This window comes from Atractosteus spatula, chromosome 15 (assembly GCF_055471065.1).
Source record: "Atractosteus spatula isolate fAtrSpa1 chromosome 15, fAtrSpa1.hap1, whole genome shotgun sequence".
In the NCBI taxonomy this organism is placed as follows: domain Eukaryota; kingdom Metazoa; phylum Chordata; class Actinopteri; order Semionotiformes; family Lepisosteidae; genus Atractosteus; species Atractosteus spatula.
This window is the reverse complement of record NC_142720.1, coordinates 23720030-23732387: the sequence shown is the minus strand read 5'-3', so window position 1 is coordinate 23732387 and position 12358 is coordinate 23720030. Positions and strand designations below refer to the sequence as shown.

Sequence of the window (12358 nt, the reverse complement as noted above, 5' to 3'; positions counted from 1 at the left end):
ATTCAGCATTGCCAGGGCCAAATATTACATCATCTGAGAATAGTGTTTGCCTGTAGTGAACAAAGCCTGTGTGCAGTAATTAGGGTTTAGTTTACTGTGCAGCACTGTCAGGATCACCACTGGGATCATACCAAATACTGGAGAAAAGTCATATTCGTCTTTGAAATTGCAAGTTTAAAATACTGAGCATGTCTTTCTAGCTGTTATTTATCACAGTGACAAGTAGGGAAAGCAGTTGAATAGGGATTGAATTATTTGTCAAAAATATAAACTAGTTTTTAAATGGAGTTATTGAGCTTAAACCCCTGCACAGTGTATGTTGTTAGTTTTTGTGTGTAATGAAAATAGAAGTCAACTTTCAATTTCCAGGAGTACATCTCTGATTCAAATCACTGGACTAGTGGGATTCTATCTCCTAAGGGAAAGCTGTATGCATGTGAAGTGACTCACTATTAGAAAAAAGTACAAAGAAATGGACTAAAATATAAATGCTCAGAGGTTTCACATTGAAGCCGTTAGGAAAGTGGTTTTCATTAGTGTCATTGTACAATGTCACAACCTTTTTTAGTTATTTAAAGAATGGTTAGCAATCAATAAATACTCACTTTGTATTTCAATGAAATCCATAACAGCTTTAATTCATTGATCCAGTGTGGGAGAACGGCTTGCTACCCACGTTTTATCATTGTTAAAAATGCAGTTTAACAAGTTTTCATTTTGGCTAAAGTGCATTTTCATGTTTAGACAGTAAATGTCCAGTAGATGTGCTTAAACTGACATTTTTTCATTTATGTTTGCCCTTGATGTATTGTAACAACATCTCTTTTCAGCACATGTGGACAGTCATAAATATACATTTTTCCCAACAGAGCACTGAGGTCATTCAAAGCTTCTGTAGCCTCTCCCTCACCATGTAAGACTGCATTAGCTGTGTATTGATCAGTTGTGTTCCTGCTCACACAGTGTATAAAATTATCTGAATGAAGTGCTGATTGCGCTTTTATGCTTTAGAAAGGATCTGGCATTTCACCTAATGTGGCAGTTAGCCATCACAAATGAGATAGTTTCTGACAAGCTTAGTGCGTTAATGAAGTGAGTTGTTTTCTGGTGTAATCTGACCATTATCTGAAATGTCTCACCGTTTTCAGAATAATCATTAAACTAACACATGAGAAGTGTGAAATAAAGCTTAGTCTCGCATGGGTTCAGACAACACCTTTGTCTCAGAAGTCGTGCTGTTATTTCCACACTCGTTCCTGGCCTTTTATTTAAGCAAATGATATTTCTGAGGAGGAAGCTTGTCATTAAAAAATAATACTCAAGTTAGACATGAGAGTGAGGAGCTGTGCATACAATTTGTAAAAGAAAAAGTAAAGGTTAAATATAGGCTGAAAAATAAAAAAAATAGAAACACTACATTTCAGCTCTAGAGCTGTCTTCACATGATGTTTGATTTGCAAGTTGCTGTTGGGGTGGGCTAAGTAGGACTGCATTGCTGCCTCACAGCTCTTCATGTCTGGTCACAGTATGTCTGTAGCATCTTCTGTGTGGAGTTCATGTGTTCTCCTTCTGTTCATGTGGGTTTCATCTGCGTATTTCAGTTTCCTCCTGCATTCCAAAGACACGCTGGCTAGATTAACTGGTTTCTCTAGATTACTGGTATGCCACCCAGGAAGTTGGTCCCACCTTGTACCCCACTTCTGGTACAGGTTCTGGGGTATTGTGACCAACGCCAGAGGTAAACAGATTTCTGATACTTCTAATGGCTTGAAGTGGCCAGTGAGTGATTTGTATGTGTTATTGAAAATCCTTTCCACTTATTTTAATGTGGGACTAATTTAATTAACATTTCTCATAATAATTTTCTTTTCAGAACGGAGTATGTTTCTGTTAATTTGCTGTTAAAATATTTCATGGAATGGTGCTATACTGTACATTCGTTGGCTGAAGTGTGGTTCAGTGGTTAGTAATGCTACCACACAACTGCAGGGTCCAGTCTGTGCAGTGTTTGCATGTTCTTCCTGGCCTTATCTGGTTCTGGCCAGTTTCCTTCCTCTGTAGGATAGCTTTGATCGGCCATTACAGTGGTTTTCAGTCCTGGTCCTGGAATACCTTTTACTCCAAGGGGGGCCTTAATAACAAGCTCATTTATTTCAATGTATATTTTAGTCATTTTAAAATTTTCAAGATTTAAAAAAATCTCTTTTTAAATGCGAATGAGATTTGCAATAGGTATGAACCCTGTGCTATTTAGTGAGTTTCAGGACTCCCCTCATTCAGGTGAGGTAGCTGGAGCTGAAATGTAATCAATTGGATTTAAGCAGAGTAAGAGGAAAAACACTGACTCATTGCAGAAGTTGTCTTATGCTGTATCACTCCCAAAACGTATTAAGAACTGTTTATTCTTAATGAGTCAATTCTAAAATAGCAAGGTGATGAGAGACTGCATAATGTCATGTGTACTGTAAGCTCTTTAACTAGGTTATTTTTATAATGAAGAATGACAAAAGTGTTAAAGAGCAAGCAGTTCAGTTACGGGCACCAGTTATCACCAATAAATTGATTAAGGGCCCAGCTGGAAGAAAACCCAGCAGACAGGTGGGTACACCAGATCCAGGACTGAGACCTACTGGGTTATTGAAATTGTACCCTCGCATTTATCCCCTGAGCAAGGTGAAATGGGGTGGCTGAGTACCCCAACTCGTTACTTCCTTATCTTCCTGCTTATCTTCCCTCTGGCCTATGGGCCCATACAGACCGAATTCCAATTGTGTTGCTCACCTTGTAAGAAGACTGGATCTAGCGACATAGCCATGAAAACCCACCTGCATCAAAGACTGGATCATCTTCCATGACTCTCACAGCCTGTTCCACTGCATCCAGGCAGCTTCCCCCCTGCTTCAGGACGGAGAAGCCCTCCCAGGCCGCGGCCTTCACCCCTCTCACGCTCGCTCCTGACATTGCGTCAGGAATGGCCCAGGCGCCGCCGTGAACGACTACAACCGGCTTCATCTTCCACTGCTGCCTCCCCCAGTGCCACAGGATCTGTCAACAAGCGAAGCGATCAATCAGCCCCAGAGAGGCAGCACCCCAATCTACACAGTATGTTTCCAGAAAGAACAGAGGAAGAAGGAAACGAAGAACGTGTTCCAGCACTCTCGTGTTTTGGCAGTAAGCATTTGTTTTGCTCTTTTATTTTGAAATCTGAGGGCTAAATATATGCAAAACTACAGCTGTGAGTATATTTCAACATAGATTTTATTTGCGTTCAGCTACCACAGTAAATGCAGCTTCACAACCAAATAGAATTAATGGCTGTGGTAAAAGATCAGTAAGGTGTAGCAAATCACAGCCGAATCAAGCAAAGGAGCACAGAAAACTGAAAAAATATTGTTCAGATTTAACATTAAGAAAGAGAGCTGAAATTGTATCTTGGTATCATGTCCAGGGATGACAAGTTGACATACAGTATACAGTCGTCTGTTAAAGGTAGGCTGAACAGGATTTCATAATGTGTGTTATGAAACATATCGGGGGTCAGCCACAGTTCTTTGTGTATCTTAATTAACTGCAGTCAATATATAATTATACTCATAATTGTGTTAATTATAGTGTACTTGCTATTTGGGTGTATTGTATTTTAATCCTTCACCTCATTTGCACATTAACATGCAGAAAAAAACAGTTCAGGTTCAATTACTGTCTATTTAGCTGGAGCCTTGAATAAAGGATTCGGATAAATGAGTAACATTAAAAAAATGGTAGCATACCTAACAACCTGCCTCATTTGATTAATATGTGCGATGACTGCACTACAGAATTGTTTTGCTTAAGGACAGCAACATAGTTAAACTGGAATTAGAGACAGTTTGAGAGGCAGGGCTGTAGTTAACCCATCTTAACCATTCACGGTTCCAGGCTGTGTTTTACAGTGAGCAGCTTCAGCACACAGTGAAGTCAGCACAGCATGAAGGTACAGTATAAGGCTCCTGCTTGGGCCTAGTGGTCACAGCCCTGAGGAGACTTCCTGAGATGCTAATGTTGCTTCGGTTTAAAGTTAGGGTCAGGTGTAAATCTAGGGGTGAAAACTAAAAATGTTATTTCTGGTTTGGTTAAATTTAGGTCTTAGGTTTAGAACAAGAGTCTGAGTCTTTGAAAAACAGGGACACACAGTTCATGTTTAAGAATAATTAATTCACTAATTTATTTGGGTAAAAAAAAATACCTTAGCTGAGCAGAATTAATACAGTATATATTGAAAACCTAGTCTGTTGCATGAAAATTATTGAATGTGGGAACATAATAATTAAAATGGTCTACACTCAGTGAATCTTAGCAATAACATTTATCAGCTTTCTTATTATATTATACTTTTGAAGTGTATGATTAATACTTCAATTCTAATACAATAAATACAATCAGTCTCCATAAGTTTGTGGTATTTACTTTGAAAAGGTTTCTAGAAACTTTTAAATAACTTAACACCCTTTGTGTAATATGATTTATTCATATTATTGCATTTTTACACGACCCACTGATTTATTTGCTCATAAAGGAAGATGGTACTTCGATTACTTGGTAGTCAGTTGCAACAAATCATAAGAACCTAAGCAACATGATCATATGCAAAAAATAAAATTCTTTTTTTTGTTGTACACTGCCTAAATGGAGAGAATGTGATGTATTTCCACACCCTTTAATAAACAAGGACTTGTTAGTCTTACTTCATACTAATACCTCTTGCAGAAAAGCCCCATTTAACATTGACAAGACCATCCTTTCTGGATATTGAAAGCCTATCAATCTAATGCTTTCACATAAACATTTCTTACTGTGGTAAATTAGTGTTAAACAACAGGACTGTATAAGCACCCTGTACCACTAATGAGCTGGAAAAATGATGGAGAAGCTATCCGTAAGAAAGCCCATCTGTAGAATCCAACACTTCACCTGAGTTTTTCTGTTATGCTTGAACAGGTTTACCCTTCCTACACTTTTTTCAAAAAATCACTCTTTACACAATAATATAAGCAGACAAAATGTTTATTATGAGTCAAAATGGACCTGGCAAAGACAAGTTTTTAACTTGATAAGATTGTTCTTTGAAAAAGAAACTTCAGTAATAGACACATAATATATGATATGATATCAGAGTTTATGACTTTCAGAAAGCTTTTTAAAAAGTTCCTCATAAAAGATTAATTCTTAAATAGCATTTAAGCATGTTAGGTATTCAAGGTAATGCTTGTGTTTGGACTGACAATTGGTTAATAGACAGGACAGAGAGGGTACAGGTAAGGGGTGAATGTTCCAATTGGAATGATGTCATTAGTGGAGCATCACAAGGCTATGTGTTAGAGCTTCTGCTCTTCCTAATTTATACCAATGCCCTAGATTCTGATATAATTAGTAAACTGGTGGAATTTGCAAATGTTACCAAAATAGGAGAATTAGCCAACATTGTAAAAGTTGCAAAAGGAAATTTGCAAAGGTTTAGATAGGGCAAGCACCTGGCAGATGGTATTTAATGTAGAAGAGTGCAGATACCACAAATATAAATTATAATTATATTTAGGAGACATTGAGCTTTTAGACTATCTATGAAAACTACAAAGATGTTGATATTCATGCAGATCTTTTTACTGGGCTTTGGGGAAATGTCCTGCATGACAGGCTAAAAGAGCTGAATCATTTATGTCTTGAGCAGAAAGGAACAGAAGGGAACTAGTTCAAGTATTCAAAGTACTCAAAGGCATTGAAAAAACTGAAACCCCTGTACATCTTCAAAATCAGCTGTGCGTGATTTTGTGAAACATAAACAGATAAGGCAAATTGAAACAAGAGGGAAATGCACAAAACTATAAATAGGAGACAGTTCTTTACACAGTGGTGTGTGGGAGTCTGGAACAAGTTCCCTGGCCATGCTGCAGATTATTCGATTCTTACAAGACACAGCTGTATGAGCTACTAAAAAACAAAACAGGCTAGCTACTGAAGACCAAAGGAAAGTTTTCTTACATTCCTGTACTGTATTCCTAAAGATTCCGGGACACATTGGAGAAACCCTCTGAGAGCATTATATTTAGGATTTATACAGTAAGCCTTTCTAAAAAAAAGTCCAACAACCTTGAAAAGTACAGTATTTTCTCAAGGAGGAAAAATCTACAAACCCTCCTTTTAAGTCAACGTTCTCAAAAATATCAAAAACCTTACTGGAAATTCTCATGGAGTAAAATGAACTTTATTATTAGAAAATTGAAAGCATGTCATATGCGGTGTGCCATAACATTCCTCTAACGGACAGTACCATTTCTTGAATTACTAAGTGAAATAGTATAATATAGAGAAAACCTGAGAAACTCAAGATGTTTATTTGAAGCATTTTTTTCTGGACACAAATTGGAAACCTGCTGAAAATGATAAGAATCCTGGAAACCACCAATATGAGGCAGGTGCTGTAGGGCCTGAAATGAGCTGGGATTAGAATGAGCACAGTATCCACCACAGGTACACACCCAGTGTGTTTGTCTGAGGGAGAGATGAGCAGCCTGATACAATGCATGTAACATAATAAACACCACTGTTGAATACTAATCAGATGATAGAGGATGAATAATATTGGTGTCAGTACTTAGAAGAAAAATGTTAATATAAGTCAGTCTAATCCCAGATCAATGAATAAACTAAACATTTTTCTTGTGGTAATGATTTATTTGAAAATTATGGATTAGGAAAAGATTGTTTTTCTCCAGTGACATGAATCTAAATTATTCCTTTACGGAAACAAGATCATATATTAAAAAGTCATTTGGAGATGAAAAGGAATACAATGTAATTTAATGTAAGTTTCTATGCACAAGTATATTAAATGTGTTTATAGAGCATACAACAACAGAAGAGTAATAACTTGTATTGAAGCCGCCTTCTCTGTGTATCTTTCCACCCTGTACTTATAGTGTACGGTATTTATATATTGAAACAATTAAACTGTTTTTACTTGATTTTTTTTATTTCTTTATGCAAAAACATAATTCTGTGGAGAACCTCTATTGAAATTTCATCCATTTTGCTTTAATATAACAGATAATTCTGGTAAATCTGTATTTTGCAGTACAAAAGTAGCCTTTTAGCTGTACAGATGTGTAGAGAGGAACAAGTTATGTTATTGAAAAGGAGCCCCTGATTCTGTCAGATTTGATTGATTAATGTGACAGATTATTTCCCACAACACGTCATAATGGCTGCTCATGCTGCCCTCGCAGGGCTTCTTTTTATCCAATCTAAGCGCCAATAATAACTGTCAAAGATGTTATGATAGTAGTAAACAGTTGAAGGCTTTGAGAAAACTGTTGATGCTGCGTAACATGTTTAATTTCCTTGATGGGGACTGTAAAATAAGTATGTTAAGCAAAACAATGTTAAGCAGGAACGTATTTCCTGTAAAAAATAATGGAAATAGGGGTTATTGTGACCATATTGTGACTGGGAGGACTTTAATATTCCCTGGAGGGTATTAAGTATGACATGTCAACACTCTGAGAGAACTGGAAGAGAGGTGTGAAGTCAAAACCTGTGAATGAATGTGGAGGATTAGAAGGAGCCGAGGGAAGGAGGAAAGTGTGATCCTAGTTTCAGGAGAACTTTGGTTTTGGACTTCTTTCTATAATAGGAGTTCCGAAACACCTCTGTGAGGATGCAGAAGAAGAGATCAGTATGAGTTAGAGGTGAAATGGACACATTCCCTGAAATGGTCTCCCAGTCTCCTTCTCCTATTTACATTGGTGAGACAGGAAGTTCTTCCAGAGTGTTGATACTCTTTCTACCCCGTTCTTCTCACTTCACTTATCTCCACCAAACCCACATGGCTGGCTGACAGAACAACCACGTCACTGCCACAACTGTTGTCTAAGTTCTGGGACTTAAGCTTTTTGCCTGAAAAGCCCAGTTAGAAATTGTAGCTGTACGCAAGACAGAATTCTGCCCAACATCTAGCCTGCAGCCAAGACGTCCTGAACAACTAGCTACCACTGTGCATGACCACATGATCACGGGAGCAATGCGGTTAGCCTTTCAGAGACTTGCCCAAATATCTCAGTATTCAGAAGTGGTGCCACACCCAGATCAAACCAAATTTCTCCCCCTCTGTGACCCTGACTTGCAGTTGCCCTTGTGCACAGACGTTGTCCTTGTTTAGCTCAGCACAACCCACTGAAGAGACCTATCGGTGTGAGGCTACAGGAGAACTCTCTCCACTTAACACCTCGAGCAGCACCAGGACCTGATGAACATCGGGTCAGGGAAGCTTGGATTGGGCAATGCTGTGACAGACCCCGTAAGCTGTTTTCTTATCCTTTTGTGTGAGAATTATGAATCGTGAATACTAAATTACAAATACTAAAGGCATTATCCTTGTTTTTATATGTCTTCTTAATCTTCTTATCTGCTTTATCTTGAGAACCCTCACTTGAACCTCTGATCTTTGTATCCAGGATGACTTTCATATATTTGCTTTTAATTCTTTTACTGTATGTGCACATTTTATGTTTTGTGCCAATAAATGTTTTTGGTGTATTTGAAGCCTTGTGCAGGCTTGTTATTCTATTGATTTATTCCTTATAGCATAAGCAGTTAAATGTCAATTCATGCCAGTACATTCACATAACTCCAGCACCCCCATACTCTGTTTGTCTAGGTTTTGAGTAGAGAGGGAGGAAGATGATCCCTCTTCTTCTGTTCTCAGTCTCTGGTGTCCTAGTCCTCTCCTGTATCCAGCCCCAATCCCACATGTCACCTCTAACCTGTCTGCTAATTAACAAGTGTCTCTACAAGGACCTTGATCAATGGAAAGCTACGGAACAAGGTAATACAAATGCACAACCCTTACTGAGAAGCTGGCCTTTTTATGCAATTTCAAATTAACACAGCACTTGACATTTTTTCACTCTGTGATATACATTCACATTTTCTGAGTATTTAGTTGAGTACCTTAAAGTAATTTAACTCTGTTTGAGAAATACTTTTAATTTGAAAAATTAGCAATGAATGAGAGAGATTTTATGTGTGTGAGAGAGTGAGCTTGTATGTGTACACGTGTGAGTGATGATCAATATTTCTAAACATTATACTCAATTCAAAATTAAACTTAAAAATGTATTAATTTTACTGCATAGTGTTAATGCATACAGTACAAATGTATGCATTAACATTAGTATTGCATTAGTATAGTAATGGCACAAATTTATCCCATTCTTTTCTTTCTTTTAGTACAATTGAGCAGAATCACACCTGAGAATGTGATCTACAGGTACAGGATTCTACAACATATAACACCAAAGCTGCAGCCAGTGTCTGTTTGACAAAAGTGGACCTACAGTACTTTAGAAATTGTGATGATTTTATTAGTCACCTTGAATAAAGATATAGTATGCGCTACAAAAATTAAATCCAATAACAGCAAATTCGTACTTACATTCTCATGCGATACGTGAAATCTGTCAGTGTGCTCTCAAGAGTAGCACCATATTGTGCAACTTTCATAAACAGAATAACTCACAGTGCTCGCTGAACTCCAGACACTCAAGCTCCTGTGTGCAGCGTTTGTCTTCTGAGAGCACGTGGCCAGGGCAAAGGAGGAAATGGCACATCTGCCACAGTGCACTTTACCCATTGCTATAGAAACAGAAGTCTGGGGAGCTGTTTTATTAACAGGGCTAATCCCCAGCGTCAGCTGGCTGAAATGTCAGCTCAGTTCAAATCTCATTCCATAACATGTTTCTAGGATTACTTTGGCAGATCTCCATACAGGCCCCTGGGTGGGAAAAAGGGAAACATTTATAATCTCACATTATATGACACCAGCTGAATATTGTTAAATGATTAAAACTACATTTTAAAGCAGAATTGCCCTGTTTCGTTTTTTCTTACAATGAGGTCAAACACAATAGCAGAAGTCTAACTTAAAATCCTTGAAATCAAACACTTTGAAAGTGTAGGAGAGGATAGCGATAACTGTGGCTGTGGTGCCACTTACTTTGTTTAGGCACAGACATGCTCTTCCTCAGAGCTTTCGAGGTATAAAAAGAAGGAAAAAAACTTGATCACATAAAGAGGTACACAGTGTCAGAATTCATTTTCATGGAAATACAGAAAAAGATTATTAAAGTCAAATTGCTGAATGTACATGTCATCAATGTCTTCATTCAGAGCTGAAACACAGTATATAAATAATAAACATAGAAAGGATACTAAAAACGTTAAAAATCAAGTAATAAGAAATGATAGTTATAATATTGTTAAGGCATTCTGAAAACTTATTAAACTATATCGCTCTTTCAGATATTTGAGTAATACCAGTAGTTATAGAATAATTATTTTTGTATTCTCTGCTAAAGATTACAGAATAATCCAGCATGCTATAAAGACATAGAATTCAGGGAGCAGGTTAGACTCTTAAACCAAGAAGGTTTGGCAAGCCACTTTGGTGATTAATGTCTTAGAACAGGACATACAATTTGACATTTTTTTATTTCTGTAATTAACATTACACAACTGCTTTTTTTTAAATTGATGTATTGTATTTTAAATGATATTGTTACGGCCGAATGGGTAATAAAATCTATCGTTAGCATTTCACATCATAATGAACAACTCAAGGTCTAAAGAGAGTCTGAAAACAATGGGTTGCTTCTGAGTAGTTTACACAGCTGTAGGTGGGCTGAGAGATGATTAAAGGGCATTTTCTGGTTTATTCTAGTTAATTAAATTCATGATTAGATGCTTCAATACACGAAAACCATGGCATTAACAGACAGAAAGAGAAAGGGAAAAGAAGACAGGACACAGAGATACCTGTACATTACCTGTACATTATACATTCTCCTCTGTTTTCAAACTGCTCTTTTCATCAAACATTAATATAAAATTGGATAACAATTACCTCATCTCATTTTTGGAAACGTGGACTTTGTTAAAATGTGTGTTTAATAAATGGTTAACAGCAATATAAGGCCATTACAGAGGGAGTTTAGGAGGATGATGGCTTTCTGGATGAAGAAATGTAAAAAGACTATGGATCTAAACTGCACTTGCTAGAGCACTTTGAGTCCAAGATCTGAGGAACTTATTTAAAGCCTTCTGGAAACCTAAATGTCATATCAGATGCTTTCAGGGTATACGGTACACTACTGCTGTTTGTTCAAAGAACCCTCCCACGTTTGTTAGGCAAGAGCTACTGTTTCTAGATCCACTTTGTCTAATTAGGTTCTAAAAATTCCAATAATATTTCCATAATCTTACATGTAATACATGTCAAACAAATGTCCCGATTCAGAACTTCCTGATTCAAGTTTGCACTGCATGGGCACTTTAGTGACTGTTGGAAGAGCTACAGTATGTCAATGACATCTAAATAACATCTCATCTCCTTGAGAACAATTAGTAAGATGTCATTGGGCCCTGGGGATTTATTAATATTGAGTGATTTGAGAACCCAATCCACTATAGATCACTTAGCTATAATTAATGTTACATTTATATTTTTATGTATCTGCACACTAGGTTTCTGAGTTTTACCAGCAGCCATATCACCCTGCAACTCACCGCTGGCAGCCCCACTGAAGCTCAGCAGGTGTGGGCCTGGCCAGTACCTGGTTGGGAGACTCCTGGAAAAGCAAAGGTTGTTGCTGGAAGAGGTGTTTTTGGAGCCAGTAGGGGGTGCTCTGCTGGCTCTAATAACACCTCTTCCAGTAGCAACCTCAGCTTGTAAAATTTTTTTGCAGACTCTCCCTGTTATTACCTTACCATGATGTTCCCAAGAAACAAAACAAAACAAAAAAATTAGATGCTTAATATTCTCAATAGTGTTTTTCGCTTGCATAGCAAACTGCTGTCAGGGCCTAATACTGATTTGATCTGAATTTCTTAAATATTTTAGCCTCCTTTTATACAGCTATTCACACCCTCATTCACTATTTCATAGTACGATTTCAAGAAGGCATTTGAAAAGGTCCCTCATGAACGTTTTCATTTTGAACTAAAAGCTAGATGAGTCCAGGGAAATGTTAGCACATGGATAGAGGAATCCACAGGAAATTATAAGGTAAGAGGCATAGCATTAAGGGGTAGGACATACGTACGGGTGTACCGGAGAAGTCTTTTTAGGTCTGTTGTTTTTAGTGGTCTACATCACCATTTGAGATTTTTGTAGAGTTAAAAAAATAGTAAAATTTGCAAAGGATACAAAAACTGTGACAAATTCAGGAAAGTTGCAGATTTAGACAAAGTATTGCTTCCTTGACCTAGACAAGAAGTAGGAATTTGCCATATACTAACCACGTGGGGGATTCCGAGCAACAGACAG

General features: G+C 37.4%; 1 protein-coding gene across 1 annotated transcript in view; it reads right to left on the bottom strand.

Moving 5' to 3' along the window:
* LOC148820293 (isoaspartyl peptidase/L-asparaginase) overlaps nt 1–9606 on the bottom strand; it is a 47687-nt gene extending 38081 nt beyond the window's left edge. The window contains exons 1-2 of the mRNA XM_088934001.1: nt 9470–9606; nt 2826–3045 (exon numbers count right to left, since the gene is read on the bottom strand). Coding sequence (XP_088790127.1) covers nt 2826–3012 — 187 coding nt within the window. The 5' untranslated portion in view covers nt 3013–3045; nt 9470–9606. The remainder of the gene's footprint in view (nt 1–2825; nt 3046–9469) is intronic.
* Nucleotides 9607–12358: the final 2752 nt, after the last annotated feature.